This window comes from Lutra lutra, chromosome 7 (assembly GCF_902655055.1).
Source record: "Lutra lutra chromosome 7, mLutLut1.2, whole genome shotgun sequence".
Lineage (NCBI taxonomy): Eukaryota > Metazoa > Chordata > Mammalia > Carnivora > Mustelidae > Lutra > Lutra lutra.
The window spans coordinates 49602477-49620597 of record NC_062284.1 but is presented as its reverse complement, the minus strand read 5'-3'; the positions used below and the strand labels follow the sequence as shown (position 1 = coordinate 49620597).

The 18121-nt window shown below is 49.8% G+C and overlaps 1 protein-coding gene across 8 annotated transcripts in view; it reads right to left on the bottom strand.

Moving 5' to 3' along the window:
• Positions 1-7356: 7356 nt before the first annotated feature.
• Positions 7357-18121, bottom strand: part of PAQR5 (progestin and adipoQ receptor family member 5) — a 72849-nt gene continuing 62084 nt past the window's right edge. For 7 of the 8 annotated variants that reach the window (XM_047738439.1, XM_047738435.1, XM_047738436.1 and 4 more), the window contains 3 exons: positions 13310-13406; positions 11306-11447; positions 7357-7955 (listed from right to left, as the gene is read on the bottom strand). In XM_047738439.1, the coding sequence (XP_047594395.1) occupies positions 7714-7955; positions 11306-11447; positions 13310-13406 (481 nt within the window). In that variant the 3' untranslated portion in view covers positions 7357-7713. Of the gene's footprint in view, positions 7956-11305; positions 11448-12243; positions 12368-13309; positions 13407-18121 lie in introns of all 8 variants that reach the window. The other variant, XR_007128838.1, reaches the window with a different exon arrangement.

Below are 18121 nucleotides of genomic sequence, written 5' to 3'. Positions count from 1 at the left end.
GTTTATGCAGTAAAACTTAAACTGACCCCCCCCCACACACACACACCCAGGGGAACTTACTTAAAAGCAAGTCCGGGAAACCAGTAAAATATTGCCGACCAGTCCCAGGTAACAGAGCCCAAATACAAGGGTGGGTCAGGTCAGGTGGAGATAACAGAGCCCGAATGCAAGTATGAGTCGGGTCAGGTGGAGACATCCAATCAGTGGAGTGAGCATATTATCTCCCTAGCTACCAAGGAGTGTGGGCCCCACCTTTTGGGCGCCAATTCTGACCAAGGGCACCAATTCTGATCAAATAGCTACTATGGGGTGAATTGTAATTCAATTAGCCACCCGTGTGTGACCGAGCATGACTGTGTAGCTTTCTCTGTGTGTTGCAATCTCATTGGCCACCTGTGTGGTGGCCAACCACATGGCCTTTGCTCTATAAAAGTTGGTCTGTGAGGCTGGGAGGGGTCACCCTCTGTGTAAGAGGCGGCCCGGAACGGTCGGTTTGATTCTCGATGCTGGGCACGAAATAAAGCTTTGCTTGACTTTCGCTTTGTATCAGTCTCATTCCTTTGATTACGGACCTGACACCTTCAATGTTGTAGCTTAGGGTTTTGACCTGGTTGCTAGCTGAGACTTCTCCTTGGGCTCTCCTGGTCACTCCCATGGCTTCACATATCATTCGAATTTGTTCTCAGCTACAGACCCAGCTGCCATCCGGTTTCTCCACTTGGGTGTCCCACAGCACCCACTTGGGTGTCATACCTATCACACCCTAATCTCTTCCCCTGAACCTGCTACCCCTCAGTGGATGGTATCATCATCTACCCAGTCACCCAAGCTGGGGTCCCTGGTACCATCTTTGACTTTTGCCTCTCCTTCTATTCCAACATCCACTCACCCCATCTTGACAGCTCTATTAAATAACCATTGAAACTCTCCATCCACTTCTCTCCATCCCCTTGGCCCCTACCATGTCTTGTCTGGATGACTGCAACAGTAACCAAACAGGCTTCTCTGTGGCTACCCTCCCAGGCCACTTGTAAACCACAGATCTGGTCACATCACCCTCCTACCTGCAACACCGCAGTAGCTCCCCAGGGCTGGGCAACCCGCACGGGGCCCCGAGGCTCTTCCTCTCCAAGCTCATCACTTATCATTGCTCCTGACACCCCTCCAGGCACATGGCCCTTCACTACCCTGGGCTCATGTAGCCGTCCTGCTTTCCTCCGACACTGCCTTCTTACTCTCAGTTCTCAACTGATCCTCATCAACGACCAGGCACTGGATGCTGGACCTCTACTCCACACCCCCAGTCCCCTGCACCCTGCCAACACCTGTTGCATTGCTTCAAAGCTCCCATCCCAGTTTGGTCACTCTTCCGTATGGCATCCTTTACCGGCTTATCCCCATAGCCTCGCTAGGTGGCGCTGTTGCACCCCAGCGCCCAGCAATGGAGGCCCTCTTGAAAATGTTTGGAAGGAATGGACAAATCCATCCCAGCTGAGGACCCAGGTAAATAGCCCACTATTTAAGTGGAGTCCCCCACTCCAGCTTTTCTTCTGGCCAGTTTCTCCTTCCTCACCTCTATCCATACTAAAACTTATTTTCTTAGAAAAAAAAAAGGTAAAAACAAAAACAAACAAAAAAACAGGCATCTTACACCATTCTTTTTTTTTTTTTTTAAGGATTTTATTTGTTTATTTGACAGAGATCACAAGCAGGCAGAGAGGCAGGCAGAGACAAAGGGGGAAGCAGGCTCCCCGTTGAGCAGAGAGCTCGATGCGGTGCTCGATCCCAGGACCCTGAGATGGTGACCCGAGCCAAAGGCAGAGGTTCCAACCCACTGAGCCACCCAGGCGCCCCCACCTAACACATTCTTATCTCTACCCCCAAAGGGTTCCCCATAGCCAGTAAAAGATTTGCACTTTTCCTTAGAATTAGAGATCCACACCAGGGATAACGGTAGTAGACCGGGAGGTAGTAGAACAGGGAGGCTTCTATAAAGTCAAGTTATGGAGTATAATTTATGTCCAGTAAAATCTACTCTTTTCGGTTGTGCCATGTATGTTACGTATTTGACAAACACAGCACCCTGTAGCCATCGTCACTGTCACACTCTAAAACCTTCTTTGTGCTGCCCCTTTGTGGTCAATCACCTTCCTCTACCCCCAGCCCTTGGCAACCACTTTCCTGACTTCCTCCCTTAGAGTTTCCTCTTTTCCAGAAGGCCTCTTCTCTAGCTGGGCAAAATGCTTTTGAGATTCACACATGCGTTGCACGTATCAGTAACATGTTCTCTTTTAACTGCTGAGTAGTAATCCCTTGTATGAACGCATGACAGTTTATCCACCCACCAGCTGATGGACAATTAGGCTCTTCCCACCCTTTGGCAATTACGGTCTAATTATCTGCATAAGGGTCTTTAAGAAGATAGGGATTTTCATTTCTCTTGGTGGGATGGTTGGTTTCACCATAAGTGTAAGTTTGACTTTATAAGAAACTGCCCAACTGGACTGAGAGGGTCCTAAGCAAAACACAGGGGAGAGGCTGACACTTCAGCTGATAGGAACCATAATTAACTCAAATACCTAGCTACGTGAGTCCAGCTGTGGGAACCATATAACTACTAGTGACCAGATATTGCCAAAGCCTAGAGTGTTTGAGGGAGGGTGGTACAACGAAGACAGGACGCCTGTGGCACTTCCAACACACAACACTGGGACACTCTCTTTGGAGCCCAGCTGTTCACTCCCATCAGCTGTGGCAGCATCATCTCACATCCATTGGCCCTGGGACTCTCCCCAGGCCATTTGAAAATGAATGACTGGATGTTAATGTTTTACAGACTCAAAAGACAATAAAATCAGCAAGCTTAGTTGGGGGGGGGGCATAAGGGGCTTGTAAAATTGATACAAAAAGAAACAAATGATCTAAACCATATTTCAAATGAATAACATACACATAAGCGGGCCATAACTAACCCAAGTAATTTAGACTATTGAGACCATATGCCCTCAGGCTCAAGACAAAAAGAACCTGAAACATATATCGAATTCTAATTAGTAAGCCTTTTTGCAGACATGGGTTGGTAATTCTGAAATGACATTCTGTACATCCTAAGATTGAAGAAATAATACTTTGTGATAATAAGAGCCACATTTCTCACTGTTGGAGAAGAGACTTATAGAAATTGCCAAAGCAGGGAGGATGAAAAGTACTTGAGAAGTCTTTTTCTTTAAGATTTTATTTTTAAGTAATCTCTACTCCCAACATGGGGCTCAAACCTACAACCCTGACATCAAGAACTGTGCTCTACGAACTGAGCCAGTCAGACACCCCAATACCTGGGAATTCTTCATACTATTTGGGAACATTTTTCCAAATGTGAAAAAAGAAAAAAGAATGGTTGAAATAGACCAGTGTTTCTTAAACTCCCTTATATTAAAAATCACTTGGGGCTTTTGTTTAAAATTTAAAACTCAAGAACTACTTTTCCCTCCCAAGGTTTTCTGCATCTGTCCATCCGGGCCTGACAATGTGCATTTTACAACATCAAACACATTTTCGAGAGGCTGGATTAAATTATTTTTGAGATTCCTTGTTCCATGCTCTACAGGAGGCCAGAATTAAGCCAATTTTAGAAATCTGTTGCCCCGAGTGAAAAGAATGGATGTGGCAACTCTGTCTTTGTCTGAAATACATCTATTACAGAGTCGAAGCATTCATACAAATACCAAGAGGCCAGAGGAAAACCCCTTGCACAATCTCCCAGGGAGAACATCCAGGAGAAATTCCAGAATTGTTCAAAAGTCAAGTGACCCATACATTTTCTAGAGTTAATATGTTTCAGGGATGAGTGGCTTGATTTCCATACTTCCAACAGGACAAATGCCTCCTGGACTTGGGGCCTTTGCATATATGCCACATCAACCCAGAACACCGACCCCACAACATGCTGGCAAAGTGGGACCCTTTTTACCCATCGAAGCTCTCCTCAGCTGTCAGCTTCTCAGAGTGGCCATCCGATCTCCTCGGCCCTGTCCCTCCCACCTCCATTTCTCCACCAGGCTTATTTCCTTTAGCGTACTCCCCACTATCTGGCCTCATCCCTTTTCCCACTGACCATCAGCACATTTCCTCCATGCAAGTGAGGTGGGTTTTCCTCACTTCTCTTATCTCCAGCCCCTAAAACATCGTTCATTCTATATGTAGCAGGCACAAAAGAAATAGCCACAGAATGATTTAACAACGCACAGGTGTGTAGCAATCTCTTTCTTACGACAAACACGTTTGCCGTGTGATAGGTGAAACATAACCAAATCAAGGGGAAAATAGGACTTTATTATAACAAATAAATTTTATTTTCTTTCTCCCACACAATTTAAGAAAGCTAGACATTGCTGTAAGTTGGAAGAACATCTGAGTTTAGAAATGGGTCTTTGGGGGCACCTGGGTGGCTCAGTGGGTTAAAGCCTCTGCCTTCAGCTCAGGTCATGATCTCAGGGTCCTGGGATTGAGCCCCGCATCGGGCTCTCTGCTAGGCAGGGAGCCTGCTTCCCTTCCTCTCTCTGCCTACTTGTGATCTCTCTCTCTGCCAAATAAATAAAAAAAATCTTTAAAAAAAAAAGAAATGGGTCTTTGCCTTTTTGTCCATGATGGATTGTTGGCTAGAAAATCAGAGGCTGGCATTCAACTAATAGTTATAGAGCATCATCATACAGTGTTAATAGGTGTTTTATATAGCGAAACATATAGTTTGGTCGTGGCCAAGAGAAATTTGGGACACAATAGAGCCACACAAAGGGTTTATCCAACACATGTGACCGCCCCGTTCTCCAATTCGCCTTCCTTAGAACTTCTCATGTGAGCTGGGTTCCACAATAAGCACTTTGAGAAAGACTGCAGCAAACCAAATATTTAGACCACTTTGTACTCAAATGATTTCTAAAACCTCCCACTTCTCATTCAAATCCACAGTGACAAATTCGCTTCTCTCTAAAAAGTGAGCAATGGAAAGTGAAACTCTTAAGATGAGCAGAGGAAAGTGAAGCTGATGACGTGGCCTCATTCACACACATTCAGGTTTTATCGCAACTGTGGCGCCTGGGAAATTTGGGCGTAGTGTTTCTCAACAGGGGGAGGAAGAACAGGGACATCCCATTGGGAGTCTGTCACCCCTTTTGAGGCAGTGCCATGGCGAGCAGTCACCACCAATGGAAGTATGGTGTGTCTCAGGGGCGAATTGAGACACTCAAAAAACTTAAAAAAAGCGCCACTGAGAGGTGCTACACGAAAAGACATCTTCCCAGTGGGGTCTTCAGCTCACCCAATGCCAGCATTTTTGACCTTCTGGGATGGCTTAAGCAAAAACTCTAGCCCCGTAATTTTTTTTTTTTAATTTATTTATTTGCCAGACAGAGATCACAATTAGGCTGAGATGCAGGCAGAGAGAGAGGAAGAGAAGCAGGCTCCCAGCTGAGCAGAGAGCCCAATGCAGGGCTCGATCCCAGGACCCTGGGATCTGACCTGAGCTGAAGGCAGAGGCTTTAACCCACTGAACCGCCCAGGAACCCCTAGCCCCAGTACTCTTAATACCTAAGGGTAATTAATATATGTGAACCCACTTCCCACATCTAGAAGCTTCTAAATCAGTATATTGGAAACTGTTCTCAAATTTTAACTTGTAACACTGTCCAAAAGTATACCATGGGACTAAGTTTACCAAACATCTAAAAACATTATGAATCACAGCTCCGATTTTGTGGATCTAACATTTCTTTTTCCGTTGTGAAGTATGGTGAAAAAGCCACATAACCCAAAATTAAATAATTTAAATGTCCTTCAAATGAATCACCTATTATCTTTCAACTATTTCTGAGCTAAACAAAAAACATTATTTTACTTTCTCTAAATAAGATATATTAAAAAGCTTCATGTCTTTGGCATTACTAGAATAGGGTAAACTTTGTACTATCTCAGCATAAAATTGCAGTCACAGCAAGATGAAAAGGGAGCCCACAGACCCTGCTGGGGTAAAATTCCACTAACAATGTCAGATTGTTGCCAAAAACTAAATTTTGTCAGGCAGCTGGCAATTAATGTACCAAAAATTTACCAGCCCATATAATTTTATCAGTCTACCTTCCCCAGAGGAAGTAAACAGATAATAAAATTAATGAAATCATATTTCTTGACCACTCTCATCCAATATAAATTTTTACTTGTCCTTAGGGGATTGGACAATGAACTATTTACAAGGCCGTTTCAGTTTCTGGGCCTGTTAACCATAGAGGAGTATTCTAAGATACGGGGGTGTTCCTAAGGCAGCAAAGAAGATTCTGCTTTGTGATGGACAGCCCCTTAAGTCATTAGCAAGTGCAGACCAGGGGTTGATGGGCCTCTGTTAAAAACTGGTTTACATCAGCATTTCTGTACTCTCCAAAAACACCATGAAATACTAAAATTTAACTCCCAATGCAAAAGATGAGAAATTGCTCAGTTTCATGAAGAGTAGAAAACAAGGGGCTCTATCCTTAGGTGGTAGGTCATTGAAAATTGGGTCAATCACAGCAAGCTGATAGGCCCAATGCCTTCTGGAATTCATGAGGAAAGCGTCTCTTCAAGTTTGGCCTGGGGCCCTTCTGCATTAGAATCACCTGGGGACTTACTCAGATTTAGAGCAAATCTCCTCTAAAAGACCTACATTTTAAATGACAAATGCACAATCTTCTGACTTTGCCTGGGAATCCTGGAAACCCACCAAGTGTTTCTGATTCACGATAAAGCTTGAGAATCACTACAGTTGACTGACCCATTAACAAGGTCTTAACTTCTCCTGCACATGAACTCTGACATCTACAACATATTTAGAAGATGTACAACATCCCCAAATGTCGTGATGACGTTGGTTTAAAAGGTGACAGATGAACCCAGCCAACAGAGCTTAAGTCAGCCAACTCCCACACACTACACATTTGACCCATACTACACAATACGGTGCAGCATCAAACTGGCAACATGAAAACATTAAAAAACAGAACATGGACAGCCAGCCATGTGGGTGTTCTAATGACATGGGAATTGGCACTATAAGGTAGAACGGACTTGTGGAAAAGAGGACTCTTTTCTATTCATTCCTTTCACTAGGTGGGGAAAGGAAGAAGACCCTTCCCCAAACCAGGTCTCTCCCTTCTGGAGTGCTTCCCCTGTCCCCAGAACTCCCACAGACCCAACTTCCTCTGACTCAGGTTCCTTACACTGATCTTTCTGGCTCATTCTCCCGCCCTGGAGCTCTTGGGAGAGGCTATGCTATGTGGAACTCATCAACTGAAGTAAGTTCCATTTGCAAAGGGTAATACATGAAGCTTCATTCAAATGTTTAACGTCAAGCTACAAGGGCGGCATGCTTCTTCCAACTGTTTAAATAGGATTGAAAAACCCATTTTAAATAAATTTAAAACTTAATGAAATATTAAAAATCTGCCCAAACAAGGACTTACTTGAACCCATCTTCCCCTTTTAAAATAATATAGAATCAGTGCACATCTAGAGAAATGTCCCCAGTTCAATACCTTATTGACAAGAACCCACTCAAAAATGCCAAGACATCAGCCATTGCGGCTATTTCAGACCTCTGGAAACTGGTTCCCTGCGGCTGGGTTAGGGTGGCTAGGAAGGGCTAGCTTAAGGCTGACATCTGGCACGAACATGTTGCGGTCTGAATCATGTTTCTTTTTTATGTAATTCTGGCTCGGGAATCCGATACAGAGCAGCTGAAAAATAAACTATGTTGCTGAGGCTGAAGACGAGGCACAGAAGGATGGCTCCAGCTATCTGAGGGAAAGACAGGGGCCTGGCGTGTGCCAGAAGCCATTCCTTCCTCAGAGTCTTGTCCAGAAGTATGGCTTCCATCTGCATGTGAGTGGCCAGGATCACACACACATGGAACAGCTGGTGACTGTGACCTACAGCAAACACAGAAAAGGCCACCAAGATCAGCAATGAAAAAGAATGGACTATTGATTCTACACTGTGGCCTGTAGACTCAACATGTTATGCTGGGTGAAGGAAGCCAGGCACAAGAGACCACGTACTGTCAGATTCCATCTATGTCAAATATCCAGAAAAGGCAAATGCGCAGACACGAGGCGGATTCGTGGCTGCTTCAGACCGGGGGTAGGAATCGGGACTAACAGGACACAGGCATGAGGGATCTTACTGGGGCAATGGTCATGTTCTAAAACTCATGTATGCAGATGGTTGTACAACTAGGTAAGTCTGCTGGAAGTATCATGGAATTGTATAGTTGAAATTAGGGAATTCTTTGGTATGCAAAGTATGCCTCAATACATTTATTTTTAAAATGCAGTGTGAGGAAAAACAAAAAAGGCCATTGAGCAAAGCAAGTCCATGTTTCAAACACCTTATCCACCAGTCCTGTGTTTCCTGGTAAGAGGTTCTGGTCTCACATTCTGCCAAAGTTCACCTCTGCAGGGCCAGCACTTCTCAGCTCCAATTCTGCCTTCGGTGCCAAAGGAGAGGCCAGCCAGACTTAGGAGGTAGCCTCCTACTGCTGGTTAATCCCACACATGACAGGGAACACTTCCTCCCCATTCCCTGCAGGACCCTGGCTAGCCAGCAGAGGGGGCAGGAGTGGGGGTGGGCAAGGATGCGCTGAGTTGGTACTGGTAAAGAAAGGAGTCTATTGCCCAGGGCAGAGGACTGTGTGTGGGACAACCCTTAGAAACCAGAAGATGAGAAGACAGCACGTGTCATGGATTGACTTGTGTCTCCCTCTCCCCAGTTCTGAAAGTCAAGGTCTCAACCCCAGGTACCTCACAATGTGATCGTATTTGGAGATAGGATCTTTTAAGAGACAATTACATTAAAATGAGATCACTAGATTGGGCCCACGGTTATTGGTGTCCTTCTAAGAAGAGGAGGTGGGGGCCTGGGCAGGCACATACAGAGAGGAAAGACCATGTGAGCGAGACCGAGAAGAGGGCCCTCTGCAAGCCAGGGAGAGAAGCCTCGGGAGAGCCCAAACCCACCCCGACCTTGGTCTCAGCCTCCCGGCCTCCAGAATCGTGAGAAAATGCATTTCTGTGGTATGAGCCCCAAGGTCTGTGATTCTTTGTTATGGCCATCCTAGCACCCGGATACAACACAAGAGTTCAAAAAGGATTCTTTCAGTAAAAAGAGAGAATGAGGGGCACCTGGGTGGCTCAGTGGGTTAAAGCCTCTGCCTTCGGCTCAGGTCATGATCCCAGCGTCCTGGGATTGAGCCCCGCATGGGGCTCTCTGCTCAGCAGGGAGCCTGCTTCCTCCTCTCTCTCTGCCTGCCTCTCTGTCTACTTATGATCTCTGTCTGTCAAATAAATAAATAAAATCTTTAAAAGAGAGAGAGAGAGAGAGAAGTCATACACCCAGGTCTTACCCCAGAGTAAGTATTTGATAACTGTGTCCCAGGAAGGGAGCAGCCTGGGCACCTGCAGTCTGGAGCAGAAGCAGAGACAGGAATGGGAGTGTGGGAGTGAGGGCCCTCTCCGGTGGGTGGCCCATGAGCCCCTTAGGGCAGGAGCTGCCAGCCCCTCAGGTTGTGTCCCCTGGGGAAGAAGGTGTGCCCAGTCGAGCTGCCCCTGCCTCGCTCAGGCTATACTCAGGGGCTGGTAGAATTGCCAAGTCCATTTGGGATGCAGCAAAGTGCTTCTTGTCCAGCAGAGAGCCCTGCTCTCCAAGGACACACATCCAAGCAGAAAGAAGTGACCAGCTGAGTGAGCTCCCAGAGGCACAAACCTGTCTCCCACCAGAGCAGGAGAGCCAAAGACAGAAAACGCCACGGGCACAGGATGTATCTGAGATGCGACTGCGGCAGGAAAAGTGATCTCAGCACTCTGGCCCCCCCAGGAACGTGGAAGAACTTTCTCTGAGTCGGCCCTTACCAGTCAGCACCTTGGCCCACACTGGAGAGGGAGGCTCACGTCTGGCAGACTCCATGAATGCAAGACAGAGAACTTTCCAAATCCCTTGTTGGTGACCTGCCATTAACAACTGTCTGGCAAATGTTTCTTCATAGGGGTGTCTTTCTGCTCTGTACCCCGAGGCCAAAGAGGATAGGACTAAAGGTGAATGAATGAAACATTATTAAGAAACCAGGGCATTGGCAAAACAAGGCCCAGGACGACTTTGCCTGCAGCCCCCAGACATCATATACAACCCTTCTGTTTCATCTAGGCAGGGCTGGGGAGGTGGACATGGCTCCTGCTGGCAAGTTCCAGTCCCCTGGCCCTCCTGTCTCCTTCCTTTTGCGGGGGAACCTGCCCTCCCAGGGTTTTGGTCTTTGCAATGCCTCCTGGTAGGAGAGAGTGAGTCAAAGAGATGAAGGTCTTTTCAGAATCAATGAAGCAAATGTGGCCACGTCTCAGGTGGGAGGAGATGGAAAATCACTGGGCAAAATGGGCTTGGGGAGAACTAAGGTCCCTGCCCACCATTCAAGGACAGGGGCTGACCTTTGGATGCCCATGACAGCTCATCTAAGGAACACTGGTCCCCAGGACTTATCAACCTCACCAGAAGTGGCACCCAAGGGTGCCTCCTCCAGCCAGTGCCCACCCCGCCTCCCTAGACAGGGAGGGAAGGAACTCTCCCAGCAGGCGGAGGTCCCGGGGCTCTCGCGGCCCCTCCCCCACCACATCAGTTCTCTCACTGGAGTGAGCTCAGGTTCCCCTGGAGAGTCGAACAGGCTGAGTGCTGGGCCGCTGGCCCCAAGCTTCTGGTATGGGATGTCTGGGTGGGGGTCTGAGAATTTCCATGTTCCCAGATGATGCAGAAAATAATGGTCTGGGGGCCAGACCTGAGAACCACTGCTCTACCAGGCCTCCTGGCCCCCCTGCGCCCACCCGAAGGAGACAGACACTCTCCCCTCCTTAGCATGGTTCCTGCCATCTGGTTGCCTCAGAGCCAACAGCACTGTCTGCCCTGTTCTTCTCCGGGGCCCTCAGTGTCTGTTCAACAATGGGATTTCATGTTCTGGGTAAGAATGGCACTCTCGGGCCCCATAGCCCATAGGAATGGGTTAAATCCCAGACCCACCTGCTCTCCATCCTCCCCCACCTTCGGAGCCCTGCCATCTGCTGGCTGCATACAACCCGGCCTGCAGTTCTGCTTCCCCTGGCCTGCTCCTAAACAAGCTCCTGAGGAATGCCGCTCTCCCTGCCCCTGCTTCCCCTTCACACTGCACACACTGGCATCTGTCTCTGGGTTGGAGGACCCCGGGCCACAGGGCCTCCCCACTTTCCCCGCCCGCCACACTCACCGATGTAGTCAAAGCGACCAGGTGCCAGGCGCTCTGGCAGGTGTGCGGAGTAGAAGAAAGAGGCCAGAAGGGTCATGGCCATGTGCTTCTGGTGGTTCAAAATGGCTTCATTCTGCATACCCTCCCCAGGCAGCAGGAACAGCTGTGGGCAGTTAAAGAAACATGAGGTCTTGCGCAGAGGCCCTCTCCCTTCTCATCACCTCAAGACATCTCTGTGCACATGTGTGGACGCCACAGGCCAAGGCCCTCATGCCTCAGGTCTGTGGCTTGGAAAGGGAACTCTCAGGGTCTGTGAGAGCAGAATTCCCATCCTGACTGTGATCATCTGAGACCCAGGGCAACTGTATTTTAATCCTCCAAATGCTCATAAAGACTTTTGGGTTATTTAGGAACAAATGAAAATTTGTTATTTAGGAACAAATTTCCCTTTGCTAGGGAAAAGAAAAACCCTAGTAGACCTATTGCTACTCTACTGTCTGGGGGTAAAACGTAAGTATAGTAAAAAGTGGTCTATTCACCCTTGAACTCACCTCTTCCCAGCGAGTCGCCTACTTTCATGTTCCTGATTAAGGCTTTAAGGCCCAGAAATCCCTGGAAGGCCTTCTGAGTCATCAAAATGTATTAATTATGGCCATGATGCTGTTTAAGAGTTAAGCATCGCTTTTGTATTATCTTTGTGAACATCGACAGCTGCCGCCACTAACCCGGGGCACTGGGCCAGTCCCTTTCTTGCGTGATTTCATCAGAGCCCCGCCTCAACAATTACCATGAGGCGGACTCTAGCTTCCCATTTTGCAGATGAGGAAGCTAGGAGAGAGGGTGATGTGCAAACCACGAATGAGCAATGACATCAGGATCTGGATCCAGGCAGGATGATTCCAGAATCTGTGTCCTCATCATCACCATTCAGGATGAGACCTCCCCACCCCACTGCCCACCGTCTGCCACAGCCGGGCACCAGAGAGCACACAGTGTCCATAACGCGGACCTCTGTGGTGTGATTTTTTGGTGCGTGGGACCCGCCTGTTCTCTGCTCCAGTTTCCTGTACGTGTTCTCTGTCCCTGGGGAAGGATCAGGGGAATCTCCCCTGGGGCCCACACAGGTGGAGCCTGCTCTGACCCTCCCTGTTCTGTCCCTGCTTCATGCATCAAACCTCAGGCTGCCCCTGGGAAAGGAAACCCTCACTGGGTGCAGGCCATGTTCCAGGCATGGCTGAGCCCTTCAGATCTGCGGATTAAGTGAACCCTCCCCTCCCCCGCCCCCGTGCAGGAGGGGATGTTAGCCTCATTTACAAATGAGGAAATGGAGACTCAGAGAGGTTGTGTGCATTGCCTAAGGTCACACAGCCAGTGAGGAGTGGGACTGGGATTTGAACTCGGGTCCATTTGAGAGTGTCTGGACTCTCCCCCTTCTTGTGTCCCTCCCACACCCTCTTCCTGTTCTCTTACCTATTCTCTGTCTAATCCCCACCTATCCTTAAGACCCCCCATTCACATTTTTTCCTTTGCTACTAGTATGTTAATTGATGATAATACATAATGCGTTTATTGGACACTTGTCACTGGCTAGCATTTTATATGTTCCCTCATGTAATCTTCCCCACAGGCTGATGGACCAAGGTGTTACTATCATGCCTATTTTATAGCTGAGAGAAACAGGCACAGAGACGGCACATAACTTGCCAAAGTCCTACAGTGAGTACATATTAGAGATCTGCCTCCAGAGCCTGCTCTCCTGGTCCCTCCACTAAAGCCCAGGTTGCCTCCCCTAGGCAGCCCTCCATTATTACTTCTGAGCCCATAGTCAGTGCTGGCCACTGATGCATCGTCTGTGGTCTGGCATATGTTCCTGCTGTCTCCTAACTACTATGTACCCTCTAGTAAGGAAGGTCTCGACTCCCATGTGCAGTGACCAGCATGGCACTCTGATCCCCAGGAGCTCAGGAAACAGAAGGGTCCCTGGTGTTGCCAACAGGCAGGGAAAAGATGGAGCCTGGCCCTTACCCTGTAGAAGATGGGGAGGGAGTCCCAGGTGTAGGGATAAGCAAAAGCAAGGATGCGAAGCATCTTACAGAGCCCAGGCTTCTGGATTTCAAGAAACCTAGATCAAGAAAGGAAAAGGGGGAAGAAATGGGAATGAAAACATTTTCATTAAATGACACATGTGCATGTGCATTATGAGTAACCGAGGGCAAGTCATCAACAGAAGGCAAGTATTTGGGGCAACCCTCCTCCTGAGGCCAGCAGCTTCTCCACTGCCTCGTCTACTTCTCCTGCCACGATGGCTGTATGTGGGAAGGCCTCAGGGGAAACCATCTCCTGGGGCCGCATCGTGAGAAGCAGTGGTGTCCCAAGAAGCCAGGAAGGAGGTACTGGGCTGGAAAGGAGCTTCAGGAGGCAGTTATCTAAATGCCAGAGCCTTTTCGAAGTCCAGTAACAACAAGACAGGGAGATTTGTGGGGCGTGGGTGGCCCCCAGGCATAGGCCCCTGGGGCGAGCACGTCTGGGAAAGATGAGATGTCTGACTAGTCAGCTGTCCAGGTGACTGCTGTGCAGAAGCCCTTGGTTCAGGGAAGTGTTTAATGACTTGGGAGAAGGTTCTGGAATCCTTAGTGCCACACCCAGGAACACTAGCCTGGGGAAACTGAGTAAATGTGGCCTTTCCCCCTCCACTTCATCAACCCCCCTCCAGTCCGAAGATGAACCAAACCTTAAAATGAGTGGTGCTGACTGTGGCAGAGAGGGCAGGGCCTCCCAGACAGAGGCTGATGGGGCCTCAGCGGGCTTGGGCCCAGCCAGGGTGGGGCTGGCAGCCCAGGGTGAGGGGAATGGGGCTGCGCAGATGGACAGGCTGGATACAAGGAGGGCAGGAGAGGAGCAGGGAGATCTCTGCACAAAACCACAGCCCTGCACTGGGGCTCAGGTAAGGCGTGCTCGGGCCCCAGGCCACGGGACAGGGCAGGTCCCTGCTTCAATACCACAGTGTATTGTGGAGAGCTGGGTCCTCCCTCTGTCCCCACAGGGGTCCCCACAAAGGTGGTATGCAAAGTCAGGGCGCCAAGGCTGGTGGGATGGCTGCTCTGGGACAGTGAGTCAGACAAGGGAGGCCCTCCCTGACAGTCCTGCCCCTCAGCACGCTCTCCAGCTGGGAAGGAATCCATGTCCCACCACTGCTCCCCCCCCCCCCCGTTCCCCAGATGCCCCGTGCCAGCCCACAGCCTGCCCTTTTCCCCACCAAACACAACCTATGGCTCCCCCCAGCCCAGGCCATTGGCTCCTGGCCAGGTTACTCCTGTCCCCATAGCTGGTGCAGTCACCTGACTACAAAGCTCTCTGCTCCCCATGTCCTTTGGTTTGGGACAGTGCAGAGACTCCCACATCCACCCCCTGAGCCATCAGGGGACCCTCATGTCCCCCAGGCTGATGTGTTTATCTAGCCCTCCGGGAAGCCAAGCCTGAGGATCCCTGCTCCAGAGTAAGAGGCAGCTGCTGTGGGCCCTGGGGAAGCCCCAGAGCCTCCAGGGATAAGCTCCAACTTTCAGCGTATGTGTGCATGTCTCTCCTTTCCTGACCCCGTCCTAAGTCAGAGAAACACACGGCAGGCATGGGGTAGAGAAGGAAGAGAAGCTAAAGAAAAAGGAGGAAGAGAAATAAGGGACCTCAACTTATCATCCTCCCAAACGAGACCCGCCAGCCTTGGAGTAAACCACCAGCCCTGGGAGAGGTGAGGCCACACCAGGCCATGATTCACAGGCAGAGTCTAACCTGGACAGCCTGGGTTCGAGTCCTGCCTCCGCCCTCCGTGATCATGTGACCCCCAGCAGGTTAGGTAACCTCTGTGCACCCCAAAGTCCTCACGTGTAACACAGGGGCCACAACTGTACCCCTTCATGGGCTTGTTGCAAGGATTTGATAATCCATACTTGCAAGGAGTTGCTCACGTCACAGAGGAACGCTTGATAAATGGCAGCTTTTAATAAAAGGTGTGTAGTGGGATTCATTCTCTCCCCATCCCTTAGATGCTATACCTTAGAGCTATAGCTGTGCCAGGGAACAGGAACAGGAGGGAAGAGACGGGTTCTGGGAGACTTGCCTAAAGTCAGACGAGCTGATAAGAGGCGAAGTTAGGATTTACACTCAGTGCTGTCTGGCTTCCAAGTTTCACACCCCCACCCCTCCGGCAGGCTGAGCCAGCCTTGGACCACTACCCAGCCTTCATCCTTGCCTATACCCGCTCTGCCCCAGGGAGAAAATGGGACACACTCCCACTGCCCTCCACAGCCAGAGCCTGTCTCAACAGCCTTCACAGCCTACCCTGGCCAACCCAGTCCAACCACAAGCCCGCTCCCCCCTCCCCATGCATGGTCACCATCTATCTTTCCTGGATTCTAAGAGGCTCACTACGAAAGCACGCTCTTTCTGTGACCACTTACACAGGAAGAAAGCTGGCTCTGGCTGGCGAGGGCCATCCCCCAAACCATGGATTTCCTGTGACTTGAGACAACATTTCGCCCGGCCTGATAAACTGCTTCCCCAGGGGCAAACGAACCAGCCTCTCCATCTGCCAAGCCGAGTCTACAGGGGGAAAAAAGGAGAAAAAGCAGAACAGAGGAGAGACAGCAACAGAGAATAAATGGCAGAAGGGCCAGCAGCCACAGAGAGGAGCCTCCCACTACCAAGGTGCAATTCCACAGTTAGCCACAGGGTGTCGCCCCGGCCAGAGATTCCGGGAAGGAGGGGCAGGAGCTGCAGAATCCTCCAAAGAAAGCACTGGTTGCCCCCCTCCCCTCCAGTCTCCAAAGCCCCACCTGGTAAGCCAGTCCCTGCACAGCCCAGTGGAGAGACCGGTTTACAGGAAGTCAGGCCTCATCTGCCTAGAACCAGGTTGGCAGGAAGCCCTGGATTTTGGCAGAAGCCTCCACCAGGAGAGGGTCTGTTCTAGAAGCTGATAAATCTTGTTGCAACAAAGCCGGCTGGAGATGCAAGCAAATTCTGGAACCAATGCTTGACCAGCGGGCCTTTGGAAACATTCCATTGCAGAGGGATGTGTGTGTGTGTGTATGTGTGTGGTGTGGTTATGGCTGTTTTATTGTGTGGGTGACATCGCAGAACACGGACATTTCCACGTGCTGGCCTCTGGGTCTAGTAGCACTTTGTCATCTGGCTGAGCCCTCAGAACCCCTGACGCCTGTGAGCCTCCTGCCTCCAGCTCTGACCTCCGAACCCCGTCCCTGGTCTGCCGTGGGCCGCAGCTCCACCCACCACCCCGGCATGGCTCTCACGGAGTAGCCCACTTTCCACCAAGGATGAAAAGTCACCTCTCTCCTTCATAGCACTGACCACAGGGCATTTCACTGGGCAACTATTTGTCAAAATAAAACAACCTCTGGACACGTTGGATGAATGAATAAAGAGCCTACAGGGACTTGTGATGGACAGCAAACTCTGGGTGACTGACATCCCTAAGGGAGTGAGAAGGCCTTGCTGGGCTTCTGGGTGTCCAGCAGGATGAGCAGGCCAGGTCTCTGTCACCCCATCTTGCTCTGAGAGCGACAGAGAGGTCATGTGTTCTCTCCATCTCCCTTCTCAAATGCTACAGAAGCAGCAGGTGGGTTTCTGGAAAATTCATTTGCACTAGATTCAAGGGAGTCACAGTGCTCTATGCAGAGACTGACCTCAAGGACAGGTAGTATAATGGAATGAATGCTGTGATATTAGACCATGATATTCTAGTAAGCACGTGAATAACTAAAAACCACCCAGGACGTCTGTGGTCTGCTTCTTGCTCAAGGAAGGAATGGCCATTCTCTGACCACTCCTGGACACACCATGGACTGATGGAGCCCAGGCGAGAGGGAGGGTGGGCTTGGGGGAGGAGGAGGGCAAGGAGAGAAATCTTGGAAAATACTCTGAAGCCCTAGCATGATAGAACACCCCGAGACATCTTCTCAGATGTCCTTGTTTAAGGTGAAGTCAGAAGTCCATGAAATCCAGGACCCCAGGGGGCCCTGGCCTTTCTCTCCACCTGCTTCTCCTCAAGTGAATGGGGGCCGAGTCTCTCTTGGTCCAGGAGCCAGCTTTCTCACTCCTCAGACACTGAAGACAAAAAAGGGAATGGAAACAGGAAAGGGAAGAGGACCAGGCGAGAAGGGACACCAAAGGACCCTCTGATGGGACATCCCACTCTGCCTCTGGACCTCTTCCTAGGCTTCTATTCCAGCACAGGCCCCCAGGCCCGCAGCCACAGACACACCTGGAAGCCCCTCATGGCATGGCCCTCCTGTGGAGATCACTGGCCTTCGCCAGCACAGGACCAGGCCACAGCAGGGCACAAGAGGCACGTCAAATCCCAGCCACTGTCAGAGACCCTCTCTAGCCACTCTCCTCCTTCCAGCTGTGCGGCTCCAGCAACTCTGAAGCCCCATGCCGCCACCCAGGGCTGTCTTCTCCCGCTCCCTCCCCTGTGCAGGCTGTGTGCTCTGTCCCAAAGGCCCTTCCCTCCTCTCCAGCTCGGGTGTTCAACCTCCCTCAATAATCAGTCCTAGTACTGCTCTGCAGAACTTTGTGTATCGTAGCAGGTATCATTTTGTATTACCATTATTTGCATACATTATATTCTGTAACACTATACTCTATATGCCATTTCCTCTGGCCCTTAGAGGAAATGATGACTCCATGTGGGCTTTTGGGGAATCTGCTTTGACTACTGCACTGGGTGCTCTCTCGGGACAAGGGCTGTGCCTCACTCCTCCTGCTATTCCCAGATCTTAACACGATGCCTGGAGTATGGTAGGCATTTAAGGAATGTTGAGTGAG